Raw genomic sequence first — 22,166 nt, 5'->3', positions numbered from 1 at the left:
TGAAATTCATGAGTTTGTGGGTAGTAAATGGATGGCCAGTGCTCAAAACAGAAGGAACTGGAAAGTTGCTGGAGAGGCCTTCATCCTGCAGTGGATTGAAAATGGCTGATGATGATTCTGCTGCATAGGTGGAGCTCTGTCAACAGTCCGACCAAGGGAGAAGGTAATGGCTTGATGGTCGGACGTTGTCCAAGATTCCTGTACTTTCCATTTGGTAAATTTTGGGGCTATTTAAGCGGTGGCCAGAGTGATGTCTATTGTACTCTCCCAGAGTGTGGAGCTAAAAGTAGGGAGATTTCCAGGCTGATTGAGTACCTGAAGGTTTACTGATGTGATGAAATTTCTGAGGTCTTCGCCGCTATGTGTCCCAGTCCGGTCAGGTGTGGTACTGTGCCAAAGTTGAGAACGACAGTTAGCGTCCATAGCGACAAGAATTTTAGCGCCAGGGAGAGTATCCAGAGTTGTCTGAAGAAGATTCGTTACAATATCGATGTTGGCACCCGGTCTAGAATAGATCGAAAGCAGGTGCAGGGATCCCAAGGCTGTGGAAAGTTCGGCGCAGGCACTGATAGAAGTGCAGAGGGATGTTATCTTAGTAACGGTTATTTGAATATTTTTTTCTGCTATTACAACTGTTCATTTGTGAATTCACCATCTTTAATCACATTACGCACAAAATCCAGGAAACGCTTCGCCTGCTTTATTTTTGTCACTAAATGCAGATTCGCCTACAAGACTAACATGGAATATCCCACGACGAATCTTCCATCTCCAAAGCCATCCTTCAGAAACCTTAAATGTGTTATCGTTTCAACCAAGTAGCTCGTGAAATTTAAGTGCCTGTGCTTTCAAAATTACTTCAATTATCGGTACTCCTTCACTACGCTTCTGTAGGAACCACTTGTATAAGCATTAGTCCACATCTCTGTTTTCACAAAATCTAGTTTTCTTTCTATAGAGGTCTACTTCATTTTCTATAGATTCCACGAATGAATGCAACGTTCTTTCTCTTTCACCCAGCCACGTATCGTTCCTTCTGGAATTCCACACTCGTGAAATATACTGCATTTAGTTTCACTACTCGTAACTTTTGATTTTTGATGTCATAGAATTTACTGTGTTTTGAGAAAACTAAATCAAAAGCAAGCTGTCCAGCCTATCATAGTGAAGTGCCGAAGTGAAGTCACGTGATTTGTCCATCATTTCTCGCTTCAAATACTTTTTTGTATAGTTTAGTCCTTAGCAGTTTTTTTCTATCCTAAGCGTAAAACTTCTAGTCGAAGAAAGGATGTCACGTGCTGTTGTTTACAAAAATTTACTTTGTAACTAATGTAACGCACTTCACGAACGGTTGCCATTTTCCCCTCCAGAGGTACTGTCTGATATACGTACTCTTTTATCGCATCTCTAGCTGAAGGGGGAAGCTGGGTGTCTTTAGTAATTAATCTCTGGCTAGTCCTATTTACAAAAATTACTCTTCAACTGAATACCGAATATATCGAAGCAATTCTACAGCCAATTTTTAGCTAATTTCTCCTATTGGAAATAAGTAATAGGGTGTACAATAGATACGAGTATACATAGTATTCACTTTTTCCAGTTTCCAATATGAAATTGCAAGTTCTTTGAACATACTACTTTTTTTTTTCATAATTCATTTTGAGGGGACATGATCATACCTGTGGTATATCCGAATCCGCAGGATGAAAGGGTGCGTTATATCGAGGTTGCATGTAGTTGACAAATCAAGCTTGATCATTTGTTAATGATCAAGCTTGATTTGTCAACTTGATCATTTGCTTGATCATTTGTTAATGATCAAGCAAAAGATTTTTTTAAATCCCAAATGTTTTTTCCAGATTAGAAAATAATAATATTTCTGGATAAACAACATAGTGACATATCGAGAAGTCACAGTGTCTGGGATCATGGGTTGATTCTACATCCATTCCTTATATTCCAACGGAATTGTGACTCCCACAGGTAACTTTCAGCCCCTCCATCTACGTTCTGAGACAGCCGTTCCGTCACGCTTTCCCATAGCTGCATCTCTGTTGCAATGTGGAATAGCGATGATTTTTTTTTAATACATTTATTTAACATTTAGCTTTAAATTGATTTAAATTAAGCTTGGAGAGATAGAGAGATTAAGATATAACCGCTCAGTAAAATTACAGAGATCAGCATTAGTTCATGTTCATATGAATATTTATATTTAACTTATTATCTTGCATATTAAATATGCACATTATGGAGCAGACGATATGTAAAATAAATATCAGCAGTTGGTACTTTCGTTTGGCTGAATAAACAGATACCACTGTGATGAAAAGCAGTGTTTCACTACACAACGAACCGTACTTGGCCGGATGTATTCTAATGTATGTTTGCATAGCTGCCAACTTCTGACTTTCGGAAAGTTGGAGATTGGGTGACTGTAAGCAGGAGGAAAACAGAAGATTTTTTTGGCCAAGCAAAAAAAAAAAAAAAAAGAGTTTATTATTATTATTTTTTAAAGTCCGCACTGCACTAGAAATTAAGTTTCACTGAAACCATTCGTATTTTATATTAAAATACAGCTATTGGATTATTTACCAATATAGTATGCTTTCAAACATTATCTTACTTCCATGTCTGGATTTCTATTTAGATTGTCAATTAGACATCAACTGATTATAATTGCTTCAAGAAAGATACCGTTGCAGACTGTGCCCTCTTCAGAAATGTTTCGTTGTAATAATGGCACTTCCGTTTAGACCTTGTTGTTAAGAGCAATTTACCAGAAAGAAAAGATCTAAACTCAGTGTTTTTTTTTTTTTTTTTTCCACCTAACTAAATATTCCGTCACTCTCACCATTGTTATTAGGAATTTTTAAAATGTCAGGCATGACGTCGGATAATTTGTTATATTTCAAGCTACCAGTGCACAAGCACTTGTCAGTTCCCCAATCAAGGACCATCGTATCTTTATACTTTCATAATAGCGTCCGATTGGTTTTCACACTGAAATTGCAAAATATAAATTTATTTATCTTCAATGATAATGAGAAGTACTGGAAACTTCGTTTTTGTTGTTGTTTTTCTTTACGAAATTGATCATTTAAATTTTATTTAAAAACAAAATTGTCGAATAGCACTATTGGAATGGCCAATTGATTCTTCAAATGAGATTATATTTAAGTTACAGTATTTAACTTCACGCTTCCGAAAACTCAGTTGGCAACTTGTTATATACGAATTCTGTTTGGAATCAGCAGACTTTCAACTGCCGTAAGAAATCACGCTTTGGTCTTGCGAATTCACGATAGAAATTCAGCTGACCCCCAAACTAAGACCATAATTTACCAGATTTATTCATAGTCATATTCATGAGTGTAATAAATATTTGAAGTTGTTAACTGGAAATTTTAGAATAGCAATTGTTAACTGAATTTTTAGAATAGCATAACATCAAATAATGTTATTCTAAAATTAAGGAAATCTAATACCGGGGTGCGCAACCCCGGTATTAGATTTTTAGGTAGAGAGTTTTTCTATTTTTCTGTTTTATTCTATATACTGTCGTGAAAAAAGTTCGAGGGGTCGCGAGGAAGGGTCTCCAATTAAGGAACTTTGAAAAAGAAATCATATTCAAAACATAATGCTTTTATCCTATCGCGTGACACTGTAGTTTCTACAATGTCAAGCTAAATGATAAAAGTATTATGTTTGTATCTTATTTCTTTCCAAAATTCCTTAATAGGCGAAATTCCCTCACGACCCCATTGTAGTTCCTTCAATTCCCCGCGACATCATACAATAAATAAAATGTAGTTGAGCAATCGAGATAAGCCTTCTGATCTTATGCTCTGTCTATGATGGCTGTTATTGTACTTGTTGCTGAAACTTGTTAGTCTTTTTCATGGACGTGACACTCTTGGACTCTTGGACAGTGAGATGTGAGAGAGAGAGAGAGAGAGTTTTTCTATTTTTCTGTTTTTCTATTCTATATACTGTACCATCTTCATTGTATACATATAATAAATACTATTCAAAACATATAAATAACGTATTTTTCATATTTCTCCCTATGCAAATAAACGGGGGTCGCGCGTCATTGTTATCTAAATTTAGGGCTCGCGAGTAAGAAGAGGCTGCGCACCCCTGATCTAATAGAAGAGTTCCTAAACTTTTTCTTGTTTTAAATTGAGTATGGTTACCGAAAAAAGTATAACTTTCTTTTATCACCTTTTTTATATATATATATATAAGCATGATGTCCTTTTTATACTTCAGAGGAGTTTACAATTAATCATTTCAATAACGAATATAATCATTAACCGTATTTAGTAGAGATGCAGGCTTGAACGTTAGTCCACTCAAACACATATGCTTCTGTGTTGTTTCGATTGACTAATCGGCTTTATCGGATCTCAAAAGAATAGTCGCCCAACGTGGAGCTCGAACCCACGACCCCAACATTAAGAGGGTTCTGCTCTACTGCCTGAACTAGGAGGGTATAACGGTAGTCGTCCAAAACTAATATCCAATTTTTTTTTTCCCTGCTCGTGTCAGGTTGCATTTAAAATGTAATGGCATCAGGTGAAGGTTTAAACCTAGCGTTCAAATTTTCACCTGAGGTGTGCGTGTGAAGTAACAATGTGCTATCAGGTTAATAAATGCAGAGAACACTGCACCCATTACTGTGAGCTCCAACCGACAGCTACATGAACTGGAAAACTACCTTCATGCTATTGGGCTCTCCATTAATAAAGAGAAAACTGCACAACTCTCTATCACCAAGAAGAAAAATACCAACGATGTGGACATCATTATTGCGAATTCTCCAGTTAAAAAAGGCACCCAACATAAAGATTTGGGTATCATCTGGGACAAAGACCTCACCTTCTTGCCTCACTTTAATGCCACTCGAACGAAAACATATTCGGCTTTATGGGCAGTAAAACAAGAGATCTCCAACTTCCATAACCCGGACCTTATCATCAAATACATTCTTCGTTGCATTTTCCCAATTCCATTATATGCCTCGACTATATGGTCCTCAGCACCCTCATCATACCAAGCCAGGTTCCTTTCCTCTCCCTGGAATTCTGGATCTTGAAATGGCTAAATAGGGTTGCCGGGCTAACACCTACAATCTCAAAATCTGTTCTGGTCACCAATCTTAATACGCTTCCTTGGAGGTATCACATCATCTCTAGGAACCTTCTTACCCTCTCTCAGCTTCTATCCGGAAAACTGAGGTCACCCGATATTTGGGATATCATCGCCAGACCGTCCGACAGCAGAAGATGCCAGTCCAACACCTCCCCATACAGATCGAAGCTGCGTAGCATGTCCTCCTTGGACAACATGTTTCCACACAACTCCTTCCAAATATTTAACAGATTAGCCATAGACGCTGAGAAACTTTGCAAGGACAGAACCTACAGATCTTCCATTCTTGCAGACATGTATGCCTTAGTCATGCTCTAGGTGGACTCTCTGTGATACCGCAATATCCACGCTTCGATGTATCCGGATGCACTTTTATTTGTTGTAACTTTATGTTTTTGTATTTGTTATAACTTTTAATATGTTTTTGTATCTTCATCAGTGGCTGTTTAAGGCCGTATATTGTATCTGGCTCTGTATGCAATGCACATGTCTGTATTTTATGTTTTTTCTCTGTATATAACTCATGTCCTCTAGCTGCATAGCTGTAAAAGGACATTTCTTCGGAAATAAATTGATATTAATAATAATAATAATAATAATTTAGATGCACTGACGTTTGGAGACCAATATGAGAACGAGACAGACGATGTGACACAAACGGTAGGCGTACCGGTGATGGTGATAGCAGCTTGAAGGACACGTCAAGGTCGAGCGTATCTATTCTCTCCTCAAAACGATGAGGAATGGGTAAACTGATTCGTGATGACCGACGCATTGACAATCGGGAAATGAGTGAGCGAGCGGGAATAGGCTGTAATGTATGCTCTTTCTCCATCAGACTTTCACTAATTCTGGACAATCTGGGATACAGAAAACTGTGTGCCAGGTTGGTTCCACGAATGCTAACTACAGATTAAAAGGAGCAGAAAATGCAAGCTTGGGCCTATCTTCTGGAGTGGTATCAGACAATGGACGACGATTTTCGTGACAGCATCTTTATTGAAAATGCGACTTGGGTGAACCAGAATCAAAGTGGCAGTCTGTGGAGTGGATTTCCTGAAACTGGGACAGACGATCAATTCCGCTTGCTATGTGGAGACTTTGAAGGAGCCAAAGACATGAACTACGTGGATGAGGCCAGAGAAGAAAGGAAAAATTTCCCTTCAGCATAATAATGCTAGATCCCATACCAGCATCCTGACGAGGAATTTCCCTCCCACTTCCTACAGTCCCGACCTTGCTTCATCAGGCTTTCACCTGTTTAGCCCTATGAAGCATGGTCTTCGTGGAGAACACTTCGCTGATGACGGTGCTGTCATTGCGGGCGTTAAGAATTGGCTCGTGGAGGTTGACAGCAGCTTTTACTAGGGGAGGATGCAGGCCCTGGTTCAGCGGCGGAGAAAATCTATATAAAGTAATAGCGAATATGTAGAAAAATAAGTAAATACTTAAAAACCTGAAGTAGGTAACATACAGTTTAAACTGGCATACCTGCAGTGGTTATGCAAGACAAAAAAAAAAAATTGGTGGCATTAGCTTCAGAGCGACCCTCATACTTCTTGTCACAGTATTCTGTAATACCGATCTGATGAAACTTTCAAGGAGATGAGGTACAATTAACAGTAGCTGCCTGCAAGAACAAATTTAAGCTGTTAGAAGACCAAAGTCAATAGGTGGGCTTCCCCTAACGGCATCTTTCCAAAGGACCTTCCAGAAAATTTCCAGAGGGCCCCCTTTGATGTAGAAGCCCTCAGATAGCGCGTTAAGCGCACCTGTGTATAAATCCGCCCGTGGTTGCCTGCTTTGAAAAATACTAACAGATCAACAATGGCATCACATTAAGCGAAAGTTCAATAAAGGTGGATTTTTCTATTGAAATAGTGAGAGTGAAGGCTTAACCCAGTATGGAAAAAGAATACGGGAAGGGAAAATGTTAAGAAAGAGACGAAGAGGTTTTTGTAGGAGGTCTGTAGGATCTGACAGACTGTTAGGACGGTTGGATAGTGGGTAGGATAACACGTAGTACATACTGGATGTGACAACAGTGGACAGGCGCGGATATGGATGACCTTTAGTCTGTTTGGCACTCTAATGATTGCAGGATATGAATTGAGAAATAAATTGGGATTATTAGGAATGTAACACCGAAGATTTTATCCGAGGTGCAAATGCACTTACTGGAAATGTGATAATATGATTCATTCTATGAAATGGATGGCACGAGCTAAGTGGGCTTCAACTTTGAATTTTAACAGTTTTAAATTATGTTACTAATACAGAGTTCTGTGCGTGTATGAGCTAATGTTCAGGAAGCGTAACAGAACGTAACAGGTCAAAAAATTAAATGAAAATGCCATTTTTATAATCTGAGAACACTTTGGCTATACAACTGGCATTACTGTTCAGCATTGCGAAAGCATCCAGTAAACAAACTTTTGGAAAGAAATTCCAACGAAATCCATCCAGAAGCCATCATTAATTCTTTTCAATTAAGTTTTTTTTTTTTTTTTTTTGATGGTGTACTATTGGAACGTCAACTTATACTGGCCAACGGAAACATCTTCCTCCTGTGGATCTATTACAGTTCCTTGCAAGGAAAAATCAAATGGACTAAGCTAGTTCATTTAATTTTAACACTTCTAGTGGTCACTGTATCTTAGAAATATTAACCACCCCTAGTATTCAGTTTGATATTATCTTTAGTCTCCCCATTTGAAGCCTTACTACTGAGTGCCCTCCTTCAATGATGTGTTTTCTCGTCGTGCGACATACCTACATTAACTTTGAAAAGACATCTCCATTCAAAATGGACTAAACCCGGATTAAGATCAAACTCAGTAGGCAGTGTTGATAACTATGTGTGGGCTGAAGGAATGGGAGACGTGTTGTGAAAAATCGAGTTGCATGGGTTTGTTAATGTTATTGAGAACAGAAGACTTCTTATTGTTTAAAAACCACTAACTTCAGAAAAAAAAAAAAAGCTGGAACGATGAAAACATATGTATCGAGTCCGGTTTAATTCCATTTCATTTCCATTCAGGCAAATGTCCTCCTGTCAGATAAGGTTGTGCAAAGAATTCTAATGCGTGACGTTATAAATATTTCACACAGGCATGGAACTTTCGCGATATTTCCAGACGTGCTTTGAATATTAATAAAAAAATAAATTACCAACAGTCAGCTTATTTTACTTTTTTATGTGCTAGATTTGCCCACTACCGATGACTAAAGCGCGAGGAAAGAACAAAGACCTTAAGCAAAAATCAGTAGCCTACTGTCACTACCCCGACAGCTTCTGTTTATAATTTTTAGCTTCCGTTTAATTATTTTATACTTGTTCAGAGTTACTAATTGCCAGTGGTATCCTGATACCTGTTAATATTCTTATTCTGCTTTATTTTATTTTTCGAACGCTTATTTAAAGCGCATGCGCTGATTTTTGTGCATTATTTGATTTCGATCATCAACGTCCAAAAGCACACTAATGAGAGATGGAGAGACTCTAAAACAAGATTCGTTTAACTTAATTAATTTTTCATAACTACTCCTCTTTAGAGTACTCTCCTTGGGACTTACACCAAGTCTAGCGAATTTTCCATTTTTTGTAACATGTGAAATTGTTATTCTTAATATGGTTAAGTATTTCGTACGATTTTTAATGAAACTCTAAGTCATCTCTTGCTTCAGTTTCGAATTCATCTTTGGAAAGAAGTCGCAGGATCAAGGTCTGAGATTAAAGCTGGTGGGGGATGTGGGAGGGCGAACTTGCACATTTGTTTCTTGGCCAGAAACTGTCATTTGTGTAAATTACTTAACTTACTGTACATGTATATGCCTTTCCCAAATGGAATAAAAATCTTACTATATGCGGACGATATAAAATTTTACTCATCTTGAAACAATAAAACTCATTGTAAACATTTTCAAACTTCGTCAGTCTTATTTATCAAATAGATTTGTGAAAATAACGTTTCAGTAATATCGAAAAATCTAATATATTAATGTATAATTGATCTTCGTTTTAGAATATTAGCTTAGTCCCCTGGCACCCGTTTAGATATTTTATTTCCCGTCTAAGACCGACAAGGAGGTGCAGGGCTTTCCCCGTTAATTAGTCAAGGGTTTTTCATAAGAACAAGGAATAACTGCAGTTGCGCAGCGAGCTTGCTATCCGATTCCAGCACTGAAAAAGTGTATCTGCATTGGAAAACTGCAGTACACATTATCAATTGAATCTGCGAGTCACTTCTTCGTCACGTGACTCGCATGAGTACCGATAATTTCACTTAACAAATTCCAAAAAAAAAAAAATTTAATAAATTGATTTCGGTGCTCCCTTCGGTTGACCACTGAAGCAAAGGCCCCGTTCGCCTCGCTCTAGTTCTGCCTTTGCTTAGTAAAAATATTTAATATGTATAAATATAACATTACATATTTTATTGAACTAATACGGTCATACTTAACTGTACATTATGACTTGATAGTAGCATTAGCAGAGGCATACGATGCAAGAAAGCAAGCTTATGCAGCATCAGCCAAAAAAAAAAAAAAAAACCCGTTCCCATTTCACCCCTCCGTTCGTTCCAAATACATGTCCAGCTCAAACAACCCTGCCAACTTTCGTATCGTCTGCAAACTTGGACATTAAGCCTAATATACCATCATCAATATCATTTATAAATACAGAAAACAACAATGGACCCAACACTGAACCCTGAGGGACTCCACTAATAACATTAGTCCACGAAGAGCAGTGTCCATTGATTACCACTCTCTGTCTTCACCCACTCAACCATCCCACTATTTAAAGCCAACTTAATGGAAACTAAAATTTAATAAAAGAAATACTTATTGTTTATTTTTAACTTACAATTGTTTATTTTTAACTAACAATATTTTATCGCTCTGTATATATTTTTATCTTAATTAAATTAGTATATGAACGTTAAATTAATTCTGGAGTCTCACATAAATATTCTTTATCATTATTATTTATTTACCAATATACATGTACTTTTCGGCCCTAGAATACAGCTACGAGCAACTAGGCCCTAGACAAACCATAAAATCGGCGCTAGAATCCGCGCTCACAGAAGAGCATGTATTCCATAGTTAAAATTATATATATATATACAGTATATATATATATATATATTTTTTTTTTTTTTTTTTTTTTACATATTGCATTTACAGTACATTATACTTTGTATGCAACACTAATGGCAACTTATTTTGAAAAAATAATAAAATGCAGCAAATAGCGCCTTACCGATCTCAGAAAGATTCAGGATACATCGAAAAGGCGCGCTATTTGCTGTTTTAAATTTGTTTAAAAATGCTACAAACACTCTACAAGGCTCAGAAACAGTTTAGGGAAAAACGCTTTCCTGTTAAGGTGACAGCTCTATCTTCAAAACAAGCTACGATTCTGCTAATATATCTTAACTAGTGTCTTTACAATATAATTTACTGGTTAAATTATCGCTATCAAGTCACGCAGGGTATTCTTGAAATCGTGCGTGTTAGAGTATGTTTGTTGATTTTAATAAGTACATTGTTATTCATATCTGAAAGATAAGTTCCAATAAATCATTCGGCACATTAAAACAGGAGACGGAAAGAGGTTATATCTGAAAGTACCGCTTTTATTACTATCAAAAAGCTGTTGTCACAAAAATCTTTGTGCTTCTTCAGTAAGCATTTTTACGTTGTAATGATATTTTTCTAACGATTAATCGCTTAAAAATTATGTGGTATTTATGTAAACAACAAAAATATCAGATAATACCAGATGCGCTTAAAAAGATGGTTATTATAATTCGATGAACGATACTCCATTCCAAGTAAGTGACCTCGGTGTATATGAGGTATTATCTGTTATCGGCGAGTCGCCCTGTAGAACGAGATAAGATTAGCAACCAGCGATGGTCTAGTCTAGACCACGCAGACAAATCGTCGACAAGCCAGATGGCAGCTTTTCAAATGGCTTCACGTATATACATTGTCCTTTGAACTAAAAGTTCCAAATGAAAATGGCATTAGATACTTAATTAGTATTGTAACATAAGTGCTCATAGGTGACCGATTACTGAAGCCTCCACTCCCCTCGAGATTAATCTGGCATCTTGCTGGACTGTTTTATACTGATTTTTAAGTTTGACTGCTTTGCACCTGTATTTCAGCATAATTAACACAGTTAAATATCTAGAAATAAATACTAAAATGTTCGACCGGTTTCATGGATTCCCTGTTAAATTTTTGCGATAATATCTATTTAAATTCTAAATTTATAATCTACAGCTTATAAAATTTCCCTGTGCAGTGAAGACTTCTGTTTAAACGAGGCTTCCTCCACCAGAGGTGCCAAAGTATAGAAAGGGCCATGACCTTGAATGATGCAAAAATAATGTGCCTTACCTGATTTCAAATGTGCATTCAAGCTGCGTAGCCATAATCCTGATCAGCATAAATATTAACAGGCGAAATGCAGTTCCGTATACGCAACATAAAATATATGTACAGCATGATAACAGATTAAATCATAGCGTGTAGACTCATAAATATTAACTATAAATATAAAACACCATAAATATTAACATCCGAAATGCATTCATACTGAACCTAAAATATATGTACAGTACAGTATATGATAATAGATTAAGCCACAGAATATTTTAAAGACAGATCGCTACAGGAATTCTATTCGTATTGTAACTGAAGTTATAAAAATTCTTACCTTTTTATTTAAAAAGGGCAGTAATTTCCCTAGAAATGTTGTTAATTAGATTATATAAAAGCTTCACCTTTGATATATTAAGTTATTATTTACACATCAAGTTCGACGAACTACTTCCTTACACTATGTTCCAGTTCGTTTGGTTAACAATAGGAACCGGAAATTATGCAACTGTTGCGCCATCTTCATTAACATTTCTCATTATTACGAATTATGTGTGTTATTCTAGAATTTCCTGGTCGATAAGAATATTAGCAACAAATACGCACGCAAAGTTATTTTTATCAACTTTTAGCGGTGGATATGCCTCCATTTCGAAAAGATTTCTTCAAGTAAAAAATGGATTTTAATATTTTTATCGTTAATATTGTGCTTTTATGTTTATTTACAAAACCCGAAACTCGGTTTAGGGAAATATGTTTATTAATTCGGTTTAGGGAAACCGAGTTAAAATTCGATTAAACTATAAGATGAACACCTTTGTAATCTCCAGAAACCTAATTAATTTATTTATTTTCTGATTTACGTACAAGACTTGATAAGTAAATACCAAAACAAATTTACTTTTTCAGCCATTCTGTTGTTTCCAATGCTGAAACTGTACTCATTCTGTATTCCGCATCCCTACTTGCATATTGAACGCTGTGCACTGGTTATGGTTTCTTCACAGAACAAATCTGCCCCAACGGCGTAACTACAAAATATCTATCCCCCCGCAAAAATAAATGATAGTCCACTAGCTCCGTCCAGGAGCTGAGGGCTAATAATATGGTTGCGTGTATGTGTGATTTGCTATAAATTACTAGTAGTCTGAATTCCGTATGCAGATACTGTCGAGTGACCCTTCATAGTAAAGGCGAAATATTGATCCTTCTATGAACTCTGCCCATTACCTGAGCATGTTTCTCGTCAATGGAAAATGATCACATGTTCCATTTTTTTTTTTTTTTTTTGTTTTCTGAGCTATTTCTTTTGTGAAGTACTCTCCTTCAAAGCACAAGCAAATTCTGAAAAATAAAGGGCTAAAAAAATAAAATAAAGCATTTGCACAAATATATGTCCTTAAAAATATACAGGATTATAATTAAAATGCATCGCTGTGAAAAGCCACGGTGCCAAACTCCTTAGGTGTATTATTTTTGTATAAAAAATAAAAAAGTAAAGTGCAGCCATTATCAACCCACTGCAGGATGGAAGCCTCCTCAACAATTCATGTTGAAGGAAATGGACCATAATCTGCCACGCTGGTCCAGTGCGGGTTGGCAGATCGACCGTATTCAGCAGTCAGGGGCTTGAACCCCGGTTGCTACTGCACTCCCGCTCCTGCCCACTCGGCTACGGATAGGTACTGTTAACTTTTTTTTTTTTTATTTTTTACTGTTAACTTATGAAAGTTGACAATACTTAAGGACCGCACTGTAAACGTCAGAGGGACTTCAGTTTGACATGTCTGATATATGCAGTGAAACAGTAATCGGACAGGGATTAAATTTCAAGTAAATAATATCCTGGCCATGAGAAAAGGAATATATTTTTACAGAATATGCAATAACTTATTAAAATACCATATATACGTCAATTTACTTTTTAAACAAGAGCATAACAACGACAATCGCTGGGATGGTTTCTATTCGATTTCTTTAACGATATAGCTATGATTTCTCTTCCTTGTGGAAATAATTATCGAGTTGTATAGATAATAAATAAATTTAAAAAAAAAAACTATTTTATCTCTTGTACATCGCTATCAGATTGTACGAATTTTCAGATGACGTTAGAAACATTTTAAAAATGGAAGTACTCGTGGAATACTTCGTAATTCTATATAAATCAAAAGAATCAATGATTTGGACACAACAAAATCCGGCAGTTGAACCACGGAAAAAGACTTGGGTAAATAACTATAAGAGATATATTAAGATAGTAATTAGTAAAAAGAAAATTACAAAACTGGCCTGTATATAATGCTGGAAGTATTGTTAATAAAATGGGTGAACTCGAGCTCCTGGTCAGATCAACTATCGCTGATGTTGCAGGAATAACTGAAGCATGGATCCTACCGAAATAGAGGATGATGAATTTCATTTCGGCGAATACAGTGTTCAAGAGAGATATAAAGTTTCCATAGCCTTATCAAATCCAGGTATGTGTTGAGTCCGTGTGGTCCCAGATGACTAAGAAAGAAAGTAAAGATGTTAGTGGGAAAATGTTATAGACAGTTTCATGTTCCAAAGAGTACGATAAAAATTTCTTTTGACAACTTGAGCGGCAAGATAGAACGAGAACATCATTATAGTTAGTTTTCCACTTAGAGATGGGAAATCATGGATATTGCAGAGCACATGGCGATAGTAGTTTTTTGAGTCAATTAAGACGATTGCCATTTATTTCAACACCTTAGCGCCTAGAGGATCAAATATCCTTAAACTAATTCTCACGCAGGATCCAAGTAGTATAAAAATACGACATTTCAGGAACCGATAATGTGGAGATCACCATGTCATGAAATGGGTAGTGTCCAAGGAAATTTCGGAATTCAAAGGGAAACGTCAGGACTTTGATTACAGGAAGACAGAAGCGGTCCCAAGATTTTCTAAAGCGAGGGTAAAAGCAGTATTGCGCGAAATCATTAAAACTTAATCATCATAGGGGTTCACATCTGGTGAGTATGGGCTGGCACAGCCAGGGTCCTCAGCTGGATATCATCATTCTTCTCTTTCTTGGTGATTCCCTTCTACTTTTGACTCTCTCTCTCTCTCTCTCTCTCTCTCTCTCTCTCTCTCTCAGGCCGACCGGGCTAGCCGAGTGGGTAAAGTACCTGCCCGGCAAACCAAAGGTCGCGGGTTCGATTCCCGCCTCGGGCTTGGATCAAAGTACTGCAAAAACCTTGGGAGGTGCAATATGGCCACAGAAGCCGATGCGCCAACAACTACCAAATCAATCTCTCTCTCAGGGTAACTCGGGAATTTTTTTTTTTTTTTTTTTTTTTTTGTGCTAGTACAGCATAAGCCTCAGGCTTCCCTTCCACCATATAGCTAATAATAATAATAAATATCGCAGTAAAAAAAAAAAAATCCACATTTTGATCACAAAGGGGAACTTCAGCCCCGTTAGCCCCTTCCTGAGATCGATCCTGCAGGAAGGCAACTATGGTGGACCTAGGTATTCCTTGGGCTGTGTTAACTAGAATTATTACTACATGCTAGTTGATACTATGCATTATGGGAAGTGTTTAAGAGATTTACTCTGGATGCTGCAAACACATTCGTTCCATTTGAAAAGTACTGCAAAATAAATATGCCAAAATGGATGACAAGAGAGCTGAAACACTTAATCGAGGAAAAAAAAAAAAAAAAAAAAAACGATAGTTACAGGCTATCGGGCGACTCTGCTGATTCATACGATAACTATAAATAAATATGAAATAACTCCACTGAGAGGTAAGATTTGCAAAAGCTGACTATGAAAAATCGTTGACGAAGAGAATAAGAATGGGCAAAAAGAGCTCTACTCATATATGAAGCACAAAAGATCAGAGAGTGAATTCAATAGGTCCTCTGCAAAATCAAAGTGGTGGAATAATCGACAATCCAGCCGAAATGGCCGCCGATTTGAACAAATATCTTGCAACCATCTTTACTATTGAAACTGTATTAGTACCAAAGGGCAATACTCCACTTTGACCTTGGTGCGCTAGTTCATTGTGATTTTTATCGAGTATTATTTATTTGTCTATACTATATATGCTATACTATATATCCATACTACAGTATATAACTATATTATTTATTTGTCTATACGCTTGCGTATTCCGAGCAGTTATGCATGTTGTGCAAGCTGAAAAACCTCACAGGAGAAACCCTACTCCTTCCTCATAAGATTTACTAACTACAGCTTCGATTGAACAGACCTTTTTAGGAATTCCTTCAATCGCCGTTAGGATGATTTCTGCTCAAAATCTACATTCACCCAACGTTAGTAAGTTCTTATATAGGAGCTTATTAATGCCTTTAAAGGATATTTCATTTGAACTGATCAGAATCAGCTGAATTTTTTTAATCATGTTTGTTTTAGGAAGTATAGAATTGTAGGTAATTAGACTAAATTAAATAAATCCGATATTCAATTATTCTAAAGAAAAAATTCTTATACAAATACTAAGCCATTAAAAGAAGGCTACCGAGCTCATGCTACGAAATCTTTGAAAACAGCACCTTGAGGAAGCAGTGTGCGTGAGGAATATTGATTCATGTCATACCTGTATATACGTAATTAATAGACCCACTTTCTTTGTGGGGATGGGGGAAATATTCTCACCAAACCCAAAAATTCCTCTGTTCTTATGTTGTTAACCCACTTACTAATATCATTAAGCCGATATTGAATGTTTGTCATTCAAAAAACCAGAAACGATGTATACTACAGTTTTAAATTGTAGATGGAAGAAAAAGAAGTGTACGTGATTTTTGTTATTGAAGCGAACTTTAACTCGTTTTTCCGGAAAAAGAAAACGTCCGTCGTATAATTTAAATATCATGAAAACTCCATTGATTCCTTGATACACTGCACAGGACCATTACTGTCAGTTAAATAAATAGGTATTGGTGGCCTTAAATTAATTTCTGTTCATATTTTTATTTTTAAAAATGAAATACCACTCTCTTAAATATCTTTATCTATGACCCATTTAGCATGCATATCCTGAACTATTTTGCATTTATTATGATTAAAAACTAATTTTGCTTTTATTTTCTGTTGAAAATTGAAACCTGTTTAGCTTGATATCATGTAAACACATAAACTTGAATTAAATATAAATTTATCCAGTTTTTGTCTTTCGAAAAACACACACACACAAAAACCCGTCAACCAACAAGTGGAAAATCTGTACATTCGTTAGAAATGTAGTTAGAAAATCTTACTTACATTTCTTGATTCTATATTCAGTTTGCATTAAGAGACGTGAATAGAGTATTTGAAAAATTAGATTTTCAGTGTCAACATGATTACATACGGGATGTGGCAATAAAGTTCCCGGACTGGTGCAGTTGCGGTCATGTTCGATGAATTTGAAAATAAATGGAAGTGGTATGTTGTAGTTCAAACTTCCTCCAATAGATAATGGTACAGTGATTGTCCAGTAAGCCGACAGGTTTTAAGTAGCAACCAATTTCGTTAGCATCGTTAACGTTCCGTGTCACGATTTTTGCAATGAAGCAACGAACGAATATCAAATTGCGAAAATATGCAACACAAACGTATGAAATGTTAAAAACTGTTTATGGTACTGAAGCGTTAAATCGTACCAACGTGTCTGAATGGTTTAAGTTTTTCAAAGACGGACGTGAGAATGTTCATGATAAAATAAGAAGTGGGCTTCCGCCAACTTCTGGAAATGAGGAGAGTTACAAGAGTTCTGGAAATTGCGTCAAGAGATCGTCGTTTGACCCTCAGAATGATGGCTTATGAGCTGGGTATGAATTACGAGACGATTCGTGAAATTCTGCATGAAGATTTATGGAAAAGGAAGGTCTATGTAAAATTTGTGCTGTAGACTTCATCCAGATTTTTCAAGACAATCCTAATTTCCTCGACTATAGTGTCATTGGAAATTAGTGTTGCGTGTTTCAGAACGACCAAGAGACGAAGTGTCAGAGCATGCATAAGCCTTCAAAGTCATCACCAAGGTCCAAAACATTTCGTCTACAGAAGTCCAGGATCAAGACAACGCTGATCATGTTTTCCGACAAACGGGGTGATTCACAAGGAATTTGTGCCTGAAGGGGAGAGAATCTGCGATCTACATACAGGTGCTTCAAAGACTACTGAAGCAAATTTCCCGAGTGGGGCCACAATTCTGAAAGAAAGGCAGCTTGCTCTTGTAGCATGGCAATGCCCCCGCCCATTCCGCACTTGTTGGAAAGCATTTCTGAAGAAACATTGCATTGTACGGGTCAACTATCCACTCTACTCTTCTGATGTAGCACCGGTGGACTTCTTCCTCTTTCCCAAGGTGAAATCTGCCCTCAAAGGAAAGAGATTTCAGGACGTTAGGACAAAAGGAAAAACGTAGGTGCCGAACTGAATATCACCTCTTTGGACGCTTTCGCTGACTCTTTTCAGAAATTTTTAGAACATTGTAATAAGTGCGTTCAATCAGGTGATAATTACTTTGCATAAAAATAAAACAATGTTTGAGCCCTTTCCCTTTTGTGTTCTTTTTATTGCGATAATCCGGAAATTTTGTTGCCACACCTCGTATACAAGGGGATGGTCAAAAAGATCTGAGGACGGAGTATAAAAGACACAGGTACAAAAATTCTATGTTTCTTTTTTATCTTTCACCATATTTGCCCCGAAGTTAAATACACTTATTGTAGCCTGCAAAGAGTTTAATCGGCCAAAAAAAATTCTTCAGGTTGAGCATAAAACCAGGCTCCCTCATTTGCTTTTTAGTCAACCTTTTCCATCTGATGGTTGGGTTCGAAACCTTTTCTGGGTTGGAGATTCCTTACTTCCACTGCATCTTTCTAATTTGGACACAGGATTGTAAAAATGGAGCCAACCTTCATTACCAGTCACCAAACGAGATACCATAATCTGTCTGGATTAGCAATAATTAATTTTAAGTTCTCTTTTAATGCATTTGATGTTTTATCATGAATGGAAAGGCTTCCGGAAACCCATCTTGCACAAACTTTGGACATTCTCAAATGCCCATGTATTATTGTTAAAATGCCTTAAAATCAAAATAATTATCATTTTAACAATATGAACTGTCAAAATTATAGAATAGGTTATTTTGAACTCTCAACATAACCTATTCTATAATCTCTTAATACATTTTATGTACAGTACTCTGTTCTCAGAAGCCGACCGGGCTAGCCAGGTGGGTAAGGTGCCTGCCTGGCAACCCAAAGGTCGTGGGTTCGAATCCCGCCTCGGGCTTGGATCAAAGTACTGCAAAAACCTTGGGAGGTGCACTATGGCCACAGAAGTCGATACTCCAACAACTACCAAAAAAAAAAAAAAAAATGTTCTCAGAACTTTCTGACCACCACTCGTATAATAAAACAAGTAATATTTGAAGTATTAGCATAAATAATTGAAACCAATCGAACATTTATATTTATAAATATTTTCTCGTTAACCAAAATCAGAAATTATTTAAAATATTATTTAATTTATTAATTTAAATTTTTTTAAATAAAAGATCTGGTCTCTCTGTTATTATAAAGTTTTAATTTATTTTCATAATAAATATTCGATTTAACAATCAAATATATTTTGATGAGTTCAACTTGTAACCGTTGAACTCATCAAAGAACTTACAAATTTGGATGAAAGTTTCCTTAAAATTATCCATTGCTGTGCCTTCTGTCACTTTTTTGAAAGTAAAAATTTTAAAAATATTTTATTACCAATTTAAAGATATGAGTAATTGTTAATCAATAAAATCTTTATGGGCAGTTATTGAATTTTAGTTTAGTTTGGTTTTTAGCAACATCTTATTTATAATTTGTAAAACCTCTTGATAGACAGTATTTTCCGTATAGACTTTCCTTTCCACTAATATTGTATTTATAACTAATCTTACTGAAAATTATAATTCTTCCTTTCATTCCTTGAATTTTATCTTTTGGAAACCAGCAAAAAAGCATTAATTGCAGACGACATTTTATGAGTTGTTCTTCTGCATTTTTTCTATAAATTTATTTGCTATTGATGGAATGTACAGTTTAAAATCGTATTTTTTAATTTTAGGATCAATTTTCGAAACTACTGGAAACTATGATTTTCCTTTCTACATTTCTGGAGCACTGCTGGTTGTGTCAGCTGTAGTCAGCTTCCTGGTTCCCTGTGCTGCCCGTTACTGCAACGACACCACTACCACGGACGTTAATTAGGTCCTATTGCTGGCAACAATGACCCAGAAGACATAAATATTCCAATAAAAAAGGGGCACTTTACTGTCAGATTGGAAAATATGTTGTTATATTATCCTTCACTGCATTTAAAGTCAGCGTATCGCTGTCGTGTCTAATTTACTTTCGTAACTTCTAACATTTGTCACGAAGGATAATACAAATAATATAAAAATTTGTAACATAAAATTATACAATTTTCGAAAATAAAACTAATTTTATTTTGACATGCTTTATTCTGTTTTTTTTTTCTTACGCCATTGGACAATATTAAAATATTATCAAGTGACTCTTATGACACTTTGTTTAGCTATTCAACTAACCCACAGACGTAGTACAATATATGCTGCCCTAACAAAATATTAGCTAAGCGTACATATCGATAATGGAATAGGAGGAAGTATTTGTGGAGGAAGCTACAAAATTCAATGGATCCAGAGTGTATCGTGTTTGTGGTGGTCTATGTTTCGTGACATTTTCTAATCCTCTCATTATCCTTGAGGGGTTCTGTTAAATTTCAAGTGTACCTAATTATTGTTGCTGTACCATGATGGTAACGGAATGTTGTTATTACAGGGTTTTAGATGCAACTTAGGCCATATTGCACCGTATGTCTGTAAAGTGAGTGTTCTGTGCTCGATTTGCTGCTTGCTTGATGGACAAAAAACCCGAGTTTCCAGGGGATAAAAAACGTTCTACCCTCGCCTGAGACCCACTAACTGAGCCACATTGCGAAAAAGGCCTATAAAAATTCCTCGCGTCATCGATGGGATTCGAACTCAAGTTTTTTTTCCACCCGACGTAGGGAGAATGGTGATTTTACCAACTGTGCTACGTAAGAGTACATGGACATGTGTTATGTCTTATATACGGCGGCACCTAAACATTAGTTCAACTCCAGATATGAGTATGGTGTTATGTCCGAGAAGTGTGTGTCTTGTGCAATTTTGTTATTTCTGGTCACGTGATTACTAGGGAGCAGCGACCATCAGGAAGGCTGCTTCCTAGTACCCGTTCACATCACGAGGAGGCGGGCAGCAACAATACGCGCATGATCAAAGGAAAGTGACAAGGTAAGAATCTCGCACACTGGAGGGAAAATCAGTTCTAGTAGTAGATGGTTGGTTGGTTGTTAGGAATTTTATGGCGCATCGGCATCTAGTAGTAGATGCTAGCAGATTCTGTACCACTGGGAGCACAAACCGATGGTATCAGCAAAAAAAAAAAAAGAAAAAAAAAATAAAAGTAAATAAATAAATAAAAGTAACCGAAAATTCCAAAACTACAATGCTGTTTTATACAAGGCAAGGATTGTGAATGGATTGTTTAAAGATCGTGGTATTTTTCTTAGCCTTCGCAGTCCTTACATTTGAAATCGATCATCTGGTCTGTATCATGACTTTTAAGCACCACTATACAAAAGAAAAAAAAAATATATATAGTTTTTTCTACATTAAAATGACCAAGTAAATTTCACATTTTTTGAGGGTTGGAGTTGGATTCAGTTGCTTCCAGGCCTCCTTATTAACAAATCCCAGTATGTGCGACTATTTGGAACAATACCAACGAATGTGGGAAACCTCAGACAGATACTCTTACAGGAATGGTCTAACATCATCGAGAATGTGTGTGTACATTCGTAATCAATGACAAGGAGTATTTCCGCTAAAGCAGGACCAATTCTCTGATGACTGCATTCTGCAATATTTTGCAATATCAGTGTATATAAATAATCCATCAGATATTTATTTAATAGTTTTATGATAATTAATTTTTATAAATTAAGTAATTGTATAAATTAGCATGGTTTTAGGAGACGGAACGTACTTATCGGGGGTAAGTTCCGTCCTCTAGCGATGCTAAAATTCTCGGAACTTAAAGCAGCGCTGAAATCATTCTTATTAAAGTTAAATAAATGAAAGTCATTTGTTTCGCTTCTAAACTCTGAGCTTTTGTTCGTGTTTTCATATTTAACCAGGGCTGAGCAAAGCTGAGGTTGGAGGGTGCGGTGAATGCGATGCACCGGGCCCCAAAACGTTTCTTAAATGATTATAACAAAGGAAAGGATGGCTCTCAAAACCGACAATGCGCTCAGGTCGCCAGAGACCATTGCATGTTCGTGTATTTAACAAACCTTAAATTTTATAATCGTTAAAGTGGTTTCAAATATTATTTTTGCATTTGTTGTCTTTTTTAATACTAGTTATATTAAAGTTATATTAATTTATAACGCTAAAGATGAGTGTAAGCCGATCTAACGGATCACAGACATTGTCTCTGAACAGGTATCTGTTGAGCATTAGCATTAGTAAGTCATATGATGCAAGCTTATATAGCATCAGCCAAAA

General features: G+C 36.3%; 1 protein-coding gene across 1 annotated transcript in view; it reads left to right on the top strand.

Annotated features, from left to right (window-relative positions):
* The window catches only part of LOC150086682 (monocarboxylate transporter 12-B-like), a 103,242-nt gene extending 83,314 nt beyond the window's left edge, over positions 1 to 19,928 (top strand). The window contains exon 6 of the mRNA XM_090371524.1: positions 19,658 to 19,928. Coding sequence (XP_090227650.1) covers positions 19,658 to 19,800 — 143 coding nt within the window. The 3' untranslated portion in view covers positions 19,801 to 19,928. The remainder of the gene's footprint in view (positions 1 to 19,657) is intronic.
* Positions 19,929 to 22,166: the final 2,238 nt, after the last annotated feature.

Source organism: Mastigoproctus giganteus, chromosome 4 (assembly GCF_048544385.1).
Source record: "Mastigoproctus giganteus isolate SK-2022 chromosome 4, ASM4854438v1, whole genome shotgun sequence".
In the NCBI taxonomy this organism is placed as follows: domain Eukaryota; kingdom Metazoa; phylum Arthropoda; class Arachnida; order Uropygi; family Thelyphonidae; genus Mastigoproctus; species Mastigoproctus giganteus.
The sequence above is the reverse complement of the archived record's forward strand: the minus strand, read 5'-3'. Positions and strand labels throughout refer to the sequence as shown.